Here is an 18,045-nt window from a genome sequence, read left to right as displayed (position 1 = left end):
ATATATTGTAATTAAAACTGTGTTTTTAGATTTTCCTCAAAAAAAAAAAAAAACCGTGTTTTTAGATGTTCATTAGCATAAAAATAAAGTGAAAGTTAGTATATATATGAATAATACAAAGATCGAACGATTACATAATATTTCAAAAAAACCATAACACAAGTAAGATTATTTTTGGGTGAAAGTAAGATTATTTTGAGGTGAAAAATTCAAAGGTTAACAATCTTTGACTATTTGGTCTATCAGCTCCATAAGTGATAGAGTATTGTTATAATCAAAATTGGCTTGAAGTTTATTATGCGAAGTATAGTATTCAAATCACTACTCGTAGTTGATTGAACAACTGACCTCAAAGTCAATGAAACATTCATTTGATGTATATTTAATAGATTATAATGATATGTAGACAGAATTGCAAATGTCATTTAATTTTACACAAATTCATCGTATATGTGTGGGTGTTGATTGTGTGATCACTTCACATGTACTCTAAACAATTTGTTTAATGAATGTTATGGTGATCATTAAATGGGGGTAATCTTCACTGATGAGAGGTTATTGTAATTAAAAAAGTCAAAAAAAACAAGGTCACTTTAACAAGTATACTAATTCTTTTAATAATCAAAACTAAAGAATATGAGCAAGACCAATTAGTTCATGACCTTGTTACTTATTTTATATTAGATCAGAAAAAATAAGTTCAAATTATATCAAATAAGAAGAAAAAAAATGTAAATCTTGAGATATTCATGTGAAAAATGAAACCTAACTATTTAATAATTTTTTATACTTAAATATAATTATGTGAAATGTAATATGTCCGTAGTTAATTAACCACCCGGACAATACCATATATAGATACTACGTAATTAAACATAGCCTAAATCGGAACGGTAAAAGTAAAATTGTACGAGTACTCCGTAACAAAGATTGTAAAGACTAAATAATTCAGGATGGTCTTCCAAAAGATAAAACTGAAACAGTAAAAGTAAAATTGTACGAGTATTCCGTAACAAAGATGGTAAAGACTAAAGAGTATAGGATGGTCTTCCAAAAGATAAAGTGAGCCATTCCATTTGTTTCCCTTTCAATCCCTCCTCCTCCGAATACTTCAACATCAGAAACCCAGAAACACTACTACTCCACATTGGAAACTATTTCTTCCAAAACACGCCGCTGAAACTACGCTCTCCATTTTCGCAGATTACCTCACTTTTGAAGAAACAAAAATGGCGGCTCATACTCTCACTTCTTCTTCTCTCTCCTCCATTGCTTCTTCGTCGGAGCTTCGGAAAATCAATGGCTGTAATTTCTTTCTTCAATCTGCTAATTCAAGCAGTTTAGCCACCTCTTTCATCGGAAATCAGCTTGCAATTCGGAAACCTAACCCTAATCGTTGCGTCTTGAAGCGACAATCCACGAATATGACAGTTTCTTTCAGTTTACCAACTAGGCAAGTTTCTGGAATTCAATTCTTTCTTTTTCTTTTTATCATCTTAATTTGTTGATTTCTGAATTTGAAGTTTGATTTTCGTGATTGCAGTAGGCCAGAGGGAGTTCCTGCTGAGAAATCGCCAAAGTAAGGTTCCTTAAATTTTCGTGTTTAATTAGATTAATTTTGTGTTAATTTGTCATTTCAAGTGATTAAATCATAAAGATTATGTGAATTTGAAATTCAATCGTTAAAATAAAACCTTATTTTTGCATGTTTTCCTCTGGAGTTGTTTTGATTTCCTATTTGTTTGAGGAGTGAAATATGGATTTCTTGTGATATTTTGGATAATGTGGCTTATTTTAGGATTTAAATGCTTGTTTGAAGTGATTCTTTAATGTGGATAGGAATTTCCAATTGCCAGTATGATGTTGTGCTTCTTTACACATTCATTTCCTTAAATCGTGCTTACTTATAGTATGAACATCATCGAATTTTGCTACATATGTTTGAGTTCAAAGATTGAAGACTTATTTCAATTTAGGTTTTGTAAGAAATTTGGGAGTTGCCATGATAAACTATATTTATTTCAGTATTATATGGGTTTGTGTTTGTTGATATGCCCCTTTTACTTTGTATATAAGGGGCATCCTGATTTAGTTTTTATGTCTTCATGGTGCATTTGGAAAGGGTTTGATTTTGTGCCTGTTATGTAAGCTCACTCTGTTGTCTATAGACTTTAAAATGCTTGCTTGCTTAATTATTGTTTTGTTTCCAAGCTTGAAACAGATGGTCTGCAAGGGCTATAAAGTCATACACTATGGCTGAACTGGAAGCAAGAAAACTAAAATATCCAAACACAGGGACTGAAGCGCTTCTGATGGGGATCTTGGTTGAGGGTTCGTAATTCAGTCATGGTTGAGAAATTTTGCTCTTTTATGTTTTCTAGTTCAATATATAAAACTGTACTTCCTTCACATGATATTTGATAGAACTTTAAAAATGACATTAGTTGAATTGCTGGGTTGTATGTGAAGTGATCAATCTTTCTTAATAATGTTTACTATAAGAATTTGGTTATCCTTAGCTATTCAATCACGTCGCTTTGTGTGATAATCTTGGTAGCCTTTGGCAAGAAGTTTAGAGGGAGGGAGGGGGGGGGGGGGGGGTTGGGGAACTAGGCAGATCAACTTGCCCAAAATACCTTGTAGTGTACTTGGACTCCAGTGCAGCCTTGAGCTAAATCAATCATTTTGGTTTATTGAGATGACTTAGAAATTTAAGTGTATAAGGTAAATATTTAGAAGATTGTCATTCTTGGAGAAGAATTGTTCAACCAAGTCATTCACATTGGATCTTATTGGATTCAAGCTGTGTTCTTAGAAAAGAAGGATTACAAAGTTATGTCTGACTTTTGTCACTGTGGAGAGGCTTACTGGGAAATTTTACGTTTTGTTACGATGCCTGGTTTATAAGGTAAATATATTTAGAAATTATATTTTAGTTAGGATTTTACGTTATACAATGAGGGAAAAAAGAATTATATTGTGGTTTATCAAGCATTTGAAGCCTCGGTAAATTAAACCTCAAGTTTTTGTGAAGTACTTGAACATGATTGTTGCTCTTTTGGTGATGAAATCAGTTTGATAGATTAAAAGGTTGGATTTGGCTGGATGGGGTTGACGATGATTGTGTGGGAAAGTAACCAATGGAAGACATTTAAGAACGAATATTACCCAATAGGAGATTTTGTAATCTTGGAGGGTGATGAGACATGTGAGAGTTGTATCTTGTATCCCACATTGAGTACGTACAGTAAGTGTCATTTTCTAAGAGGACAATCATGCAAATTGCAATAATAAGGTCCAAATCCGAGACTAATTATGCAAGCAGATGGATTAAATATTAACTATAGATGCACTTTTGGCGTGGATGCCCAGTTTGTGTTCAATTTAATGTATGGCATGTGTTGTACATGATTGGAAACTCTTTTTCCCCCCTATCCACGACATAGATGTAGTTTCACCTGGAGCATTGATTTAAAGAAACTCTTACTTGACCACCAGCTAGTTATCCTCTTAGTTTAGTTTGTACCTTGTGAAATTTCTATTACGTTCACAGTGTTTAAGGATTGTTTACTTGGACCCCCCAACCCCTTCGGTTTTCTTTTCTCTTCAAGGCTGATCTGTTGATTAATTACCTATGTATTATGTCACCAGCTAACATAGTATCTTACATTATGTGCCTAGGAACAAGTCATGCTGCAAAATTTTTGAGGGCTAACGGCATCACCCTTTTTAAGGTGCGAGATGAAACTGTCAAGTTGCTTGGAAAATCTGACATGTACTACTTCAGTCCTGAGCATCCTCCATTGACTGAACCAGCTCAGAAGGCTCTCGATTGGGCTGTTGATCAGAAACTAAAGTCAGGTGGTTACTTTTATTTCATTTATCACGAGTGTTTATAATTTAATACCAATTTATGTGTATTAGACCATGTGAATGATATGATGCTGTATCTGGGTTACAGGCTTACAGCCTTTCAATGCTCAGGGTTTTGTTGGCTTTCCGTAGCAAATAGAGCTATTACTTTTTCTTTATTCAAATCCCATACATGGCAAGCTAGCTCTTCTATCACATCTAACATAACTAGAAATGTATCTATCTACCTTTATGCTTTTATGTAGTATAGCTTATTCTTTCTCTAATGCCACTGCAACAGAGTTCTTATTGTTTTGGATAACAGAATCTTCTCCTTTGGTCATCCCATTAACAGAAGATAGTCGTAGCTTCCTCTAACCTTTCAAATTTTCTGATTGGCGTTGCTCTGTCTATGTAAAACCCTGTACTTATTCTGTTTTGCTCCTTTGTCATGGAGGTGATGGTGGTTGTGTGTCAGTGAAAATATGTGCAAACTGAAACTATTCTTAAGAGTTCCATGGAGAAATGTCAATAATATGCTTTGTTAGTTACTCCTTACATCCGCATTTATACTTACCTTTTATTCTATTCCCATATCAAGATATAGGTTAGTTCCTGGGAAACAGAGGTTTGGTGCAAACTGGTTGGTGAAATCATTGTATTTTATCAATTCAATTCAGTAAGATGGGTTTTTGGAGTGAAAAATGAAATCGATTTTCTCATGCTTGATACTTCGTATAATCTTTGCCTTCCCACTAGTAAATGCTACTGAGTAGCACATCTCATTTAGCTAGCAAATTAATGAAACTTGGCTAGGATCGTTGTCTCTTTCTGTATCCAATTAGGTATGGAACTGTACTGAACAAGTTAAGTCTTGGGGTCATTTCTGTGACCATCCATCCGCCAGCCCAGTGCCATCCCCAGTAGGGTAGTACACTGATTGTCTTTGATTCTGTATATCACCTGCATTCATTTGATAATCTTCAATAATTAAATAGGCAATGTGTCAAAAGGGGGAATGAGACTCGACATGAGATACAAAATATAAACAGGGCTATGATCCCAAACCATCACAACGATGTACAAGGGAAATTCTTATTGGGAATATAGGGTGAAGAAGACAGACAAACTCATGGAACCTTGATATCAGCTCTCTTGACAAAGCTTATTGTTCTGGTATCTGTAGTATTAAGAGTCTGAACTAACTAGTACAGTCAAACTGTCAAAACTAGGAAAATTTCTGATCAACTTTGCAGCACCCTATCTGTGTTTCAGTAAGCTCATGCAGTGGTAGTGATCTTGTAAGTCGCCTCTCCTACAACCAGGAAATATACGCCTTTGTCCATTGCCATCTGCCCGTCCTTGTTAGCCTTACTTAGGTGCTCGCATGGACTCACAGAAAACTCTATTTCGCTTTCCTGTCCTCCATTCAAGTTCACACTCTCAAACCCAGTCAACTGCTTTATGGGGCTGTCATCATTCTGATCACCTGTCCTCACAAAAAGTAAAACTGGATGCCTGCCTGCCATTTTCCCAGTATTTTTCACTCTGACAAAAGCTGAAAACTTCAGGGTCTTACAGAACTGTACACCCAGCTGTGAAACCAATATGGGGAGGGTGATGTTCGAGCCGTTGAGAAAGTGGTTAGTATGTGGTTCCTGATTCAAGCTAATTTTATCTTGAGTAACTGACGTGAACTCATAAGAATAGTTTGAGTAGCTCAGCCCATAACCGAATTCATAAACCTTCTTGCCTTGGTAAAAACGGTATGTCCGCCCTGGATAGCCAGAAGATTTGTCTGGCCTCATCCTCATATCTGTCATTGGTACTTGAACAAAATCTTGTGGATACCATGTCACTGGCAGTCTCCCACCTGCAGTTAATCAAAAGTGTAAGGACCTTCATGGCTTCATAGCTAGTTTTGCAAGTATTTTTTTTTTTAAACATTTGCTAGTCTAAATTCCTTTTTTTTCCAACCCTGTTAAACTATAAAAACAAATAATTCAATATCTTTACTTGATACTGTATTACATTTATCCTCACAGATATGGCAATATATAAAAAACTATAAATGTGACTAACGATTTGATTTTAGCCTTTAAATAAAATACTAACTAAGAAATTTTTTATTTCTTTTTTTTTTTTTTGACAGGTTCCCTAATAATTGAAGTGACTAAGCAAAAAGTGGTTAGCTATATAGTCACCTGGATTATGATCACCAAAGATGATTTCTGCAAGGGCAAGTCCCCCGGATTCACCCGGATAACCAGCCCATAAAATGCTTCCAACTTTTTTGTCATTCCTAGTGAGAGAGATATCAACCGGGCCACCACAAAGAAGCACTAGCACAATCGGTGTCTTAGCAGCTTCTGCAACGCTTGCTATAAGACTTTGCTGCTTACCAGGAAGAACAAGATCAACACGATCTAGTTTCTCCCTCTCCTGTGTTTGATCCAAACCCATCACCATAACAACATAATCAACCTCTTTAGCTAGCTCCACTACTTGTTCAACTTCAGCAGATGAGCATTCAACTGCATTGCACCCTGAATGATACTTTATATTCTCAACATAACTTTGCAATGCTTCGAGAATTGTTGTAGTTTTGCAAGGATAACCTTCATAGTTACCAAGAAGAACTTCAGGGGAATTAGCATTGGGGCCTATTACAGCAAATGAATTGGTTTTGGCTTTTGGCAGCGGAAGGAGATTGTTGTCATTTTTAAGGAGTACTATGCTGTTTTGGGCAGCTTCAAGTGCAAGATTCTGATGCTCTTCTGAGCAAACTTGTTCTGGACCAATCTTCCCGAAAGATCCATCTATCCTTGGATCTCCATCGAAAAGGCCTAATCTCATTCGAACAGAAAACAGGTTGTTGAGGGCTTGATCTATTTCTTCTTCTGCAACTTTTTTCTGAGTGATTGCTGATTTGGAATAACGTGGTGTGTAAGATCCACATTCCACATCCATCCCTGTAATCCCAGCAACATACCTCAGGAAATGGTAAATATCTCTTACTTTTCAGCTGTTATCTATTTTTCTTTCAAATCTCAGTAGATTAATGAAGGGAAAGGCTCAAACACAACACAATTAGATGAATTATCAGACTGCATATTTTTGGTTGGTTGTTTTCAATCATGATAACAAATTGCTCGTTTTCACTCATCTTCAAATATTTTGATAATATTGAACTACGGTAGCTCCTATCTGAACTTATTTTGACTCAGAAAACAAAGCATCACTTTAGATATACCTGCACTTAGAACAGCAGCAACTGCATCTTCTGGTGTTTTTGCATATTTCTGTTGCTCATAAATTATTGGTACTGCATTACAGTCTGAGACTATGTACCTAAGAAGTAAGAATCAATATAAGGATTTCCAAAAATTGTCAAAAAATGGAGCCACCGTTTAGAGTAGTTAAAAAAACAGCAGCCGTTTAAAATACAAAATAAATGATATATACATGTAAGCTACCCATCAAAATGCCATTGTCCTCTAGCCGTGTCTGTTAGGAAATCATGATGAGCACAACTAGGGATTCCATTCACACGATTATACGCACACATAATCGAGCTGGCTTGACCTTGTTCAACACAACTCTGGAACGGTGGTTGGAACGTATCAGCCAAATCTTGCTTAGACACCTTCAAAACCCACATAGGCAGATACAAAGAGTAAAATACTGGCCAAGGGGAATACAAACATAATGAAAGGAAACAATAGTCAATAATGAAGGTATCTTTTTACCTCTGCATTGAAGGTATATCGAGTGATCCCGTGCCAATTATCCAAGTCATGAGCCGCGAAGTGCTTACAGCAAGCAGAAGCTTGAAGATGCTTTGATATCTTATCCCCTTGGAAGGTATACCCTTGCAGCCCTCTAACATAGGACACTCCATATCTAGAAGTCAGCAAAGGGTCTTCTCCAGGGGTTTCCTGCCCTCTTCCCCACCTTGGATCCCTAAATATGTTTATGTTTGGTGCCCAAAATGTTAAGCCTTTGCCTTGTCCCACATTGAACATCGCCCTTGCTTCAGTCGCGATTGCCTTCATTCATATGAAAATTTCAAAATTCACTTACATTTTACAGAGAAGTGTGATGATCATTTTAACTAATAGTAATAGGAACACAATAACAAGCCTATTTATAAACATTAGTTTGTTGAGCTTTTAGTTGTTTGAGATCACCCAGCTTTTAGCATATAGTTCATCATGTTTGGCCTTGATTTCCTCTTCTTCGAGGAATAGTTTAGAATTCTAGTTATTGGTAATTTAATAAAAACACCTTAGTATCACTTATATGTTTGCTTGGAATTAATAGCTATGTTGATGGTGCAATTTAAACTAGTTTTGTCACACATAGTTTTGAACAACTAGTACATTTATCAAGTATTGCCGGGGTGCAAGAGACAAACTTGTTCCTCCATAACAAAAAAGAGTTACGGAGTATGAAGAAACATTCCTTTTTACATACGAAGTATTATTTGCAACGATTTGACATAAATTATCAAGTATTGCCTGGGTGCAAGAGACAAACTTAAACTTGTTCCTCCGTAACAAAAAAAAGTTACGGAGTATGAAAAAACATTCCTTTTTACATACGAAGTATTATTTGCAACGAATATACATTTTTCATCTCTTCTTTATGTCAAATCTTTGCAAATAATATGTAACAGATGTAGTATTAAAGATTCAATCTTCTTATAAAATGGAGTAGATAAATAAATGATGATAACGTAACTCACCCGTGCAATACGATACCAAAGTTGAGCATCAAAAGAAGAAGCGGTAAGAATAATCTGAGGAAACATAGTTGCCGCTTTAATGGTTGCAGTTCCATTGAAAATAGTTCCATTTCTAGCAAACGTACCATTGAACCGGTACCCACGCCCGTGTCTTGACACCCCATGAAGTGACTCGGACCACCACTCGTAAACAGGGATACCGAGTCGTGGAATCGGTGGAACCGAGTTGGTTAGTTGAGATATCTTCTCGTCTAAACTGAGTCGAGTCACAAGGTCCTTGACTCGTTGATTGATGGGTAATTTGGTGTTGCAAAATGGGTAGGATTTTGTTGATGGGTTTGATGGGTCACAAGCGAAGAGGGGAGGAGGTGGGACTGAGTTGACTAGGGCGAGTTGAAGGAGTGTTGTGATGATGAAAAGGTGTGTGATAGTGGGGAGGTGAGTGGTTGCTTCACTCCTTTGGGCACTCATGGTTGTTGCTAACTTTGCTAAGTGGGTGCTAACTGATGCTAAGTAGTGAGACGGTTATATAGAAGTGTGAAAAACTGAACCAACCTTATCCGATTTGATCGAAAGTACTACCTCCGTTACAGGTTATGTTTATGTCAAGTCGTTGCACATAACCTGTAACGGAGGTGGTAACTTAATGTTGGCGTGTTCGGCAAAATGTAGCTGCAGTTTGTAGAGGTAGGCCAGGTAGCTGTTAGCTATGAAAATAAATAATTCAATATGAGTGTTTGGTAAACTAGCAGTTAGCTGTAAAATTCTAAAAAATAGAAGAAAATTCAACAACTAATAATGTTAGCTGTAAACTAGCTTTTCACAAAAGTTAATAATGTTGACTTTTCACAAAAGTTAATAATGTTGACTTTTCACAAAAGCTATTTCAACCACTAAACTCTACCCCCACCACTACATTCCCAAATACTCATAATTTTTTCTATGTAGTGGTTTGAATAAGTCAAACTACTAAAAGCTACTCAAAATCTAGTGCCGAACACGTCCATAGATTTCGACTTAGATAGGTATAAACGTATATTGATATTGTATAACTCAAACTAAACCCGGCTTAATTACGTAGGTCCAACTGAACTCGACCTTAGTGGGCCCAAGTCGACACATTTCACTTATATACGAGTATCCTCCCTGCCTATTTGAACAATTGATCTTCTCATTTGCAATTTTTGTGGATTACAAATACTACGTATACTCATCCTGAGTAACGAAATTTGTTACTCAAGTGGCATATATTGTAATTTTACACAAATTTTTTTTATTATTAATTTTTTTTTGTTTTTTTTTAAAAAAAAACCTTTTGTGGATGTTTTTATCCCCAACTTAAAAGCACGAAATTACATCCGTGCCCCTTGAGTTACATTTGTTGTTACTTAGGATGAGTAACTTGTATTTCCTTAATAAATATTATCTGTGGTATTGAATTTATTGCAATGTCTACTTTATCATACTTCGTATATTTCTTTTTGTGTGTAATGAATTGGAAATATTTACGCTCTTAGTTCGTTTTGGTGACTATGATAAATCAAATGATGATAAATCAAATGAGACAAATTAATAAAGATAACTAGAATAAAGAATATTGAAGGATGTAGGAGAACTATATTATGGTCTTATGGAGCATTATTATTCTTTAATTATTTTAATCTTCTCTTATGTATGTCAATATTGTAACCTAATGAGTGATTCTTATTAAACTACTTGAAAACCCAATTGTCCTCCTTACCATTAATCCATCTTCTTGGCCTTGTACTTTCAAATTTGGGGGATGTAAGAATTTAGGATTGAAGTAATTCTCTATTAACTTCATTAGCAATTAATCCTATATTTTGATATATTCATACTTGAAAACATTTTTTTTTTTTATTCAAGGGATAGAATTACGAGTAAAATTTAGTTTATGGCCTCCAAATTTATTTAAAGATATCATTTGCAAACTCTGTCTTTTGCATGTCCATTTTTTTTGTACGCAAAAAATGCTACACATATGTACATGTATGTGTATCTTGTGCATGTGTCAACACGATTAGGTACGTCTTCTCACAAGACCGTGACCTAAACTATCAAGGAGTAAAAAAAAAAAAAAAAAAAAAAGTAAATAAATTTACTATTAAAAACAGATCTATTTCTTGATGAGTCGAAATAGAATGCTGAGAGAGGCAACATAGTCTGCTGCCCGATTTCTTTCCCCCAATATGTGTTTTGCCCGATAGTGTGCATGGTCGCATGGAAGCACTATTAGGAACATAGGACTAGAACAATAAAAAAAATTTAAAAAATGTTATTCAAGAAATAAAGAAAGATAGTGATGTCGATGTTTCATGGACCATAAAAGTGGTATGCAGCCTGGAAAAAAGAAAGTGGTAGTAGTGTTGTGCAAGACTGCAAGTTCATCATTGGTTTGAATTGGAGATTTGGAGACAAGACCCTTTTCCTTGTATTTCGGATCACAAAAGCATGGATGATGGGCCTTGCTTAGGCCGGTTGAATATGATCCCCTTTTATTTTGCTCCTCCTCTCTACAACCCACCCATTTAGCATTATAGATCGCCAACTTACAAATACAAAGAGTCGAACTTGAAATAGACAAATAGTGCCAATGTCATGAAGAATCCACCTACACCAATATTATCATTTTTTTTTTAGGAACACCAATATTATCATGTTGTTCAACCAAATCAAATTTACAATAATCAAATATATTCCATAAAGTCAAAAGGAAACAAAAAAACCATCCCAAATCCTTCAAATTAAACCTACCCACCAAAAGTAAGTGAGTCACTTCAAATTCTTTTTTTTTTGATGGGCACTTTAAATTCAAACCAATAAACCCAATTCAAAATTCAACATTAATTTTTCAACTTTTCATCACAACCATTCAAACACTTAATTCTCAATTAATATGTAATCTATATATATAACTTAATTCAAACAATCATTTCCTTTGAAACTTTGCAAGTATATCTCATGTATTAACAAAGTACAATACTGTATAATACTTTAGCTAATAATATCTGTAATTATCAATAGATATAAATAATTTAAAAAACTAAGTAATATTTAAAAACTATATATTAAGACAATTCCAACCGTACCTACATAATTGTATATTGTTCTTACAAAATAGGTATAGATCAACAATCTCTGTTGGTCAAATTTTAGGATGTGTTCTATTCATCCGGTTTTACTTATTTGAATCTAATTTATCTAGAACTTATTAAAACTTCTATTAATTGTAATTTGAGCTTGGATAACTCTTATCAAAACTTATTTTTTTTCTTAAACTAAACTTTTTAGAACTTATTATTTCTGATCTAAACTTATTAAATCCAAAATAAGTGAAAATTTGGTGAACAAACAAAACCTTAAATGATGTATAGTGTAAAATGTAAACTTGAAACACTTAAATTAATTAAAATGGACTCCTTCAGTCCTTCATAGAAGTTCATGTAACTAGAAATAACCTGAAAAAGCACATAAAACAAAAAATTACAAAAACAACTCAAAAAGATTCCACAGAAATACAAGTAATATCCCCCCAAAATCTCATCACAAGTTATTCTCCAACCTCACAAATCCTCAATCTCAAAATTTCCATCTTTACATGACCTCACTCCACTCTCTCTCCTCCAACACCACCTTCTTCAACCCCAAAACCCAGAAAAATACCCAGAAAATCATCAACAACAAAGAACCCAATTTCCCAGGTACCCCAAAACCCCCTGCAATGAGGCTAATTGTGCCATTACAAGGGGTTGTTCAAGGTAGGGGTGGCCTTATTTTAGGCTCAATTATCCCTTGTGCTCTTTTCTACTTCTTCCAACTTTATCTTAAGAAGAATCGCAACAACAACAATCAACCTCCTCCTTCTTCTTCATCTCCTCCAACTCTCTCTCCTACCTCCTCCAATGTCGAGCTTCATCGATCTTCTTCTCGCCCTAGTTTATCTTCTTCTCGTTGTTCTATTGGGCCTGCTCGTCTTTCTTCTCGGGCTTCTGTGCTTGCCGGGCCCAATGATTCTGCTTACTATTTGGGCCTTGATAGGGCCCGGAAGGATGCGTATCATGAAATTGATAATCCCAATGGGGTTATTCAGCTTGGTTTGGCTGAGAATTTGGTGGGTTTACTTAATTTCTTGTTGGGTATTTTTCATTTTTGATTTTGATTTGGGTGTTAATTGTTTTTTTGTTTTTGTGGAATTTTAGTTGTCGTTGGATTTGATTGAGAAATGGGTAGCAGAGAATTGGGACGGTTCGATGTTGATTGGTGGTGAATTGGGGATTAATGGGATTGCTACTTACCAACCATTTGATGGGTTAATGGACTTGAAAATGGTAAATTTTCTTAATTTTTTTGAATTTATGTTATTTTTATGTATTAATTATTGGTTAAAGTAGAATGCTGTTTTTATTTGCTGCTTTTGATGAAGATTTTGCATTAGATAACCCCAGTCATTATTGTTGTTTTGCAATGTAGATTAACCTTTTGCGGTTAATGATGCATAATTCATTAATAATTACACTAAAAATGGAAAGTTTAGCTATTAGGGGCTTTTGTTTGAGAACTTTTTGTGCTGAATGATTTGGAATCAATTGCATTTGGGAAAAAGTTGGCAAGTTGGGTTGGTTTTGCATTCGTGTACGTTTCGGGATGTAGTAGAGTGATTTCAATCTGGATTAGTTGACATTGACAATAGCTGAAAAAGATTGGTGTGACATTAGAGACTAACAGTAATAACTTAAGCAATATGTAATCTGTTAATGGATCAACACAACAAGCACTTGAGAATGTTTTAAAAGGTGTGTGCTTTAAGAAGTTATGCTAGGATATGATATATAACAGAGTATATATTTAGTTAGGGAAAGAACAGGGAAGATGATTTAAACTAGCTTATATTGAAATTGGGAAGTGATGTTGAATGAAGAGTTGGCAAGGAAAATTTCCTTGTCAAGGTGTTTTACTAAAGAAAAAGAACCAATTCCTGAGTTTAGGCTATCTGTTTACTCCACAAAAGGTTATATTTGTTTCTGAGCTAGTTGTCTAGGATGCAACATGTGGTCAAATCGTGACATCTATATTTTCTAACTCAATTGCTAAATTCATGAAATTTGAAGGATTCGTATACCATTCATGTTTGTAATGGTAATCTACTTTGCACAAGTAACTCACCTCTTCCCCCAAAATATTTATTCTGTGAACCAAATCAGTCCTAGTGTGGAGAGGATTCTTCATAGTTAAGTGAAAAGACCGTTCAAATTTTGGAATTATTCTCTTTGTACTTTCTACAGTCAGAGAGGACGTATCTAGAACTTGCTCTTAAATCACATAGGGAACCAGGAACTAGGATTGCAGATTGGTAGAAGATTAGCCCATTTTATTCTGCTAAATTGTATCTGAAAAGTGAAAACTAGGGCTGGACTGTAAAAAGTTGAATTATGAACATTCGGCATGTTGTGTTTCTAATATTCTTGGATGCTCTGGAATGTAGGCTTTCAATATCATTACATGCTGTGTGTTTTGGTCAACAAACTCTTCTTTTAGCTTCCTTGTTAGAGGCCTTCACAAAATTGAGTTGAATGTAGTTATTACAAAGTATTAGTCATGCTAAATTGTTAACTGGTTAAGTGATGTGATCCTCTATGCATCTCCCCTTCCTAGACCTGGCTCTCTATTCATGAACAAACTTATGGTTACTTCCATGTGATTGTCACAATTCACTTGTGTAATTCTATTTTCTTGAAAATTTTAAAAGTAATAGGTATCTTGTTAATTGTAGGCAATGGCCGATTTCATGTCTAGGGTGATGGGGGATGTCTTCTTTGATCCGTCACAACTAGTATTGACGTCTGGTGCTACTCCTGCAGTGGAGATACTATGCTTCTGCCTGGCAGACCATGGGAATGCCTTTCTGATTCCTGCACCATATTATGCTGGGTACTTATCTATTTCTGTCTTATCTTATGCGTTAAAGAACATTTTTTTCCTACATATATCTAAACCAGTTTTATTGTCCTTGTCCATTTACATAAAAAGTATCAAAATGCACGAACAATTAGACAAAATGGCACCAATATGGGCATAGACTAACACGGAAGCCTACAGTTTTGACAGGGACTTGGTGCGTACTGGAGTGGAACTAATACCTATACACTGTCGTAGTTCTGACAACTTCACATTAAGTAGTACCGCCCTCGATCAAGCTTATAATAATGCTAGAAAACGAGGGCTTAAAGTTCGTGGGATACTCTTCTCAAACCCTTCCAATCCTGTGGGCAATATACTCTCAAATGATACATTATATACCATTTTGGACTTTGCCAGGGACAAAAACATTCACATTATATCTGATGAAATATTTGCGGGGTCAACCTATGGGGATACAGAATTTGTGAGCATAGCAAAGATTGTCGAAGCTGAAGACTTTGAGAAGAATAGGGTTCATATCATTTATGGATTGTCCAAAGATCTTTCTCTTCCAGGTTTTAGAGTTGGGGCCATCTATACCTTTAATGAGAACGTATTGGCTGCTGCAAAAAAGTTTGCCAGGTTTTCTTCTATTTCTGCTCCTACACAGCGCTTAGTAGTATCAATGCTGTCAGATAAAAGGTTCATTGAAGAATATATGGAAATAAATGGAAAGAGGCTGAAGAGGGTGCATGACTCCTTTGTTGCTGGTTTAGATCAACTTGGAGTACCTTGTGCAAGGAGTGATGGAGGATTATACTGCTGGGCTAATTTTAGTGGGCTAATTAAGCCCTACAATGAAAAAGGAGAGCTTGACTTATGGGAGAAGCTGCTGACTGTAGGCAAAGTGAATTTAACTCCTGGGTCATCCTTTCATTGCATTGAACCTGGGTGGTTTAGGTGTTGTTTCACTGCGGTAGCTGAAAAAGAAATTCCTTTGATTATGGCACGAATTAGGAAAGTTTGTGAAAGCTGCAAATCACCCCGCTAACGTGCTGTGAGTTGCAGTAGTTTTGAGTTCATGTGAATAATTGTCCAGCAAAATTGTCAAATAAACATCACCTAGTGGAAAGGTCATTGAAGAAGGGAGATAAATGGAGAAAATGTACAGATATCATATTATTAGCCAATCATACAGCACAGAAAGATCTTTGATATTTATTTATGAAACATGTTGAGAAGAGAAGATATATGGAGACACTGAATATTTCACTCCTACAAATATGAGAAAACAGTTTCTACGCAAAAGAATATCCATGAAGTGCTTTCCTAAGAAATTCTTAATGCCAAAAAGTCCTCCCTCAGCATTTTCACTAGTCCTCCTCCACTGGCCACAATGTTGAAGCATCCTTGAGGTTTCTTCTTTGTGAAGTCCTGCCATTTTCCCACCAGGCAAGTAAATTAGCGAATAGTTTTTGTATATAAGGAGGAATTATTAAAGACCATTCGGCCAATTTTGTCCATCTGTAGAATATGAGGAAGTATATAACTTGGGATTTTTTTTTTTCCTTTCTCAGTTTTTATAAAGCATTGGTTGCTAAATAGCCATTTGTTTTCATCAATCTAGAAGGTTAATCCCTAGTAGATTGCAGTTGTACTGTTTTTGACAAATTGACATGCATAGTTTTATGCAAATTTCTGTAATACTATGGGTTAGATTACCTTTTGCTGATATTGTTTCTTCATATTAACTGCCTTTCGGCGGCAACTTCTTCTACGACTCTGCATTATCAGCTCTCCCAGGGTGCATGGCCTTCTAATCACGCCACTTTGTCTTCCATCACCACCGAGTTTTTTATGCTCTACCAAAGTAGGAGTTTTCTTCTCAGGAAGCCTAATTTTCTCCTCAGGGGTCTTCCTTTTTTCCAGAAATCCAGACTTGGGTGGATATAAAGGAAAGAGGTGTGCCAAGAAAGCAGAACCCCTCAAGCTTATATCTCTAGTTGTACAACTATTTGGAATACTGCTACTTTCAGGTGAATAAGGAGCTTCCATACACCCGTTACCCTGATGCTCTATAAAAGGGTTTCGGAGGGGTGTGAGGCGATTTGCTAGGAGAGATGGAGCAGAGCAAAAGGAATCTTCTGATTGGACACTCATTGCCTCAAAATCCAACTCTGACATCCAATCTCGGTCTTCATAATCATCACCATAGGAGCTATCTCCTTCATCGGTCTCATCCTCATACTTAGTAAAGTATGCAGGAGGTAAGGGTAAGCTCCTATTTTCCGGTATTGTTTCTTGTTTCTTTTGTTCTGTTGATTCCTGAGCAAAACTCCGAAGTGGAGTCCCTGGTTTCTCCTCCCATTTGAAGGGGATTGAAGCAACATACTTCACTGGGAGGGGAACAGGAGTAGTAAGCTCGCGCTTTGGCATCCAATCCTTTTTGGGTGCTCCCGGTTTATCTTCCCAAATAAAGGGTACCGTAATTTGTTGCTTGATTTTCTTTCCGCACTCAATTTGCTCATGGTTTTCCTTATCTTCCATTGTAGGAAGGGAAAATAAGAGTATGAATGGATGAATCTAGTGCCTGGTGTTTTCGTGGTATGTTGAGTTTCTTTTTATAGTGAAGTTGAAATGTAGTTAGTGGGATAGAAATTAGTGGGGAATTCAAAGTTAAAATAATCTTTTTGATTAACTGTACCATCAACTTAAAATTCTCTTGGTTGGGATTTTGCCAAATTGGGTTTGGTCTACTGAATTCTGCCCTCCACTTAGTTAATGCTATCTTACTTCCCAAATCTTCTCTTTCAGAAGTCTTTGACACTTGGATAAAAAGGTTGGTGCACTTCCAGTCTTCAATCATGCTAATAGCTTCTCTCTTGATAACGGGAAATATAAGTTACAAAATTTTATGCAACTGTATTGTTAAGGTATGGACTCGCTTGGTAACACTCTTCTCCTACACTTCATATTTTAGAGGGTTGAGATTAAAATCTTACAAAGGGTGCTTTGAGGTCTGATTAGGATCTTTCTTACTCCGTACCTTTTTAAAGAAAAATGTTTTCTTGGATATGCAATTATATATTTGATCATTCATTGTTTTTATTAAATATAAAGATTTTATGTCGGAATTTACATGTTTTTAACTCCAAGAGCTAAGCATAATTTTGAATGAAGGGCATAACAAAAAAAAAAAAAAAAAAAGGTATTAGGGTGTGTTCTATTCACCAGATTTTTAATGATCTGACCTGAACTGAACTTATTAAACCTTATTAAAACTTATTTTAGTTGTAAATTGTATTTGGGTAACCCTTACACCTGAAATAAGTGAAAATAAGGTGAACGGAACATACCCTTAAAGTTATAAAGTTAATCAAAGAACCTTATATTGGTTTTTAGTCCCAGTGGTGTGTTTGATGGAAGAGCAATGAAGGGAATTTCAATATGAATTTAGACCCTTAATTAGAGGGGCAGGTTGTATTAGGTACCTATTAAGAGGATTTTATTGTGACTTAATTAAATGA

The 18,045-nt window shown here is 35.6% G+C and overlaps 4 protein-coding genes across 4 annotated transcripts; 2 read left to right on the top strand and 2 right to left on the bottom strand.

The window, feature by feature from the left end:
* The first annotated feature begins 1,067 nt into the window (after positions 1–1,067).
* Positions 1,068–3,914, top strand: LOC145608363 (ATP-dependent Clp protease ATP-binding subunit CLPT1, chloroplastic-like). Its single transcript, XM_081663973.1, has 4 exons — positions 1,068–1,453; positions 1,544–1,579; positions 2,222–2,331; positions 3,682–3,914. The coding sequence occupies exons 1-4, from the start codon at positions 1,230–1,232 to the stop codon at positions 3,897–3,899; spliced, it is 588 nt and encodes a 195-aa protein (XP_081520099.1). The 5' UTR covers positions 1,068–1,229; the 3' UTR covers positions 3,900–3,914.
* A 968-nt stretch (positions 3,915–4,882) lies between these two features.
* LOC145608562 (putative beta-D-xylosidase 7) lies at positions 4,883–9,082 on the bottom strand. Its single transcript, XM_081664178.1, has 6 exons — positions 8,600–9,082; positions 7,602–7,901; positions 7,329–7,498; positions 7,106–7,203; positions 6,057–6,824; positions 4,883–5,725 (listed from the first exon to the last, which is right to left on the bottom strand). Exons 1-6 carry the CDS (start codon positions 9,068–9,070, stop codon positions 5,133–5,135), a joined length of 2,400 nt encoding a protein of 799 aa, XP_081520304.1. The 5' UTR covers positions 9,071–9,082; the 3' UTR covers positions 4,883–5,132.
* A 3,077-nt stretch (positions 9,083–12,159) lies between these two features.
* On the top strand, positions 12,160–16,212 carry LOC145606782 (putative aminotransferase ACS12). The gene is made up of 4 exons (XM_081662613.1): positions 12,160–12,731; positions 12,820–12,948; positions 14,391–14,548; positions 14,717–16,212. The coding sequence occupies exons 1-4, from the start codon at positions 12,219–12,221 to the stop codon at positions 15,567–15,569; spliced, it is 1,653 nt and encodes a 550-aa protein (XP_081518739.1). The 5' UTR covers positions 12,160–12,218; the 3' UTR covers positions 15,570–16,212.
* On the bottom strand, positions 15,824–17,307 carry LOC145606783 (uncharacterized). Its single transcript, XM_081662614.1, has 2 exons — positions 16,241–17,307; positions 15,824–15,952 (listed from the first exon to the last, which is right to left on the bottom strand). Exons 1-2 carry the CDS (start codon positions 17,063–17,065, stop codon positions 15,848–15,850), a joined length of 930 nt encoding a protein of 309 aa, XP_081518740.1. The 5' UTR covers positions 17,066–17,307; the 3' UTR covers positions 15,824–15,847.
* Positions 17,308–18,045: the final 738 nt, after the last annotated feature.

This window comes from Chenopodium album, chromosome 23 (assembly GCF_948465745.1).
Source record: "Chenopodium album chromosome 23, dcCheAlbu1.1, whole genome shotgun sequence".
NCBI lineage: Eukaryota > Viridiplantae > Streptophyta > Magnoliopsida > Caryophyllales > Amaranthaceae > Chenopodium > Chenopodium album.
This window is presented reverse-complemented; position numbering and strand designations above follow the sequence as displayed.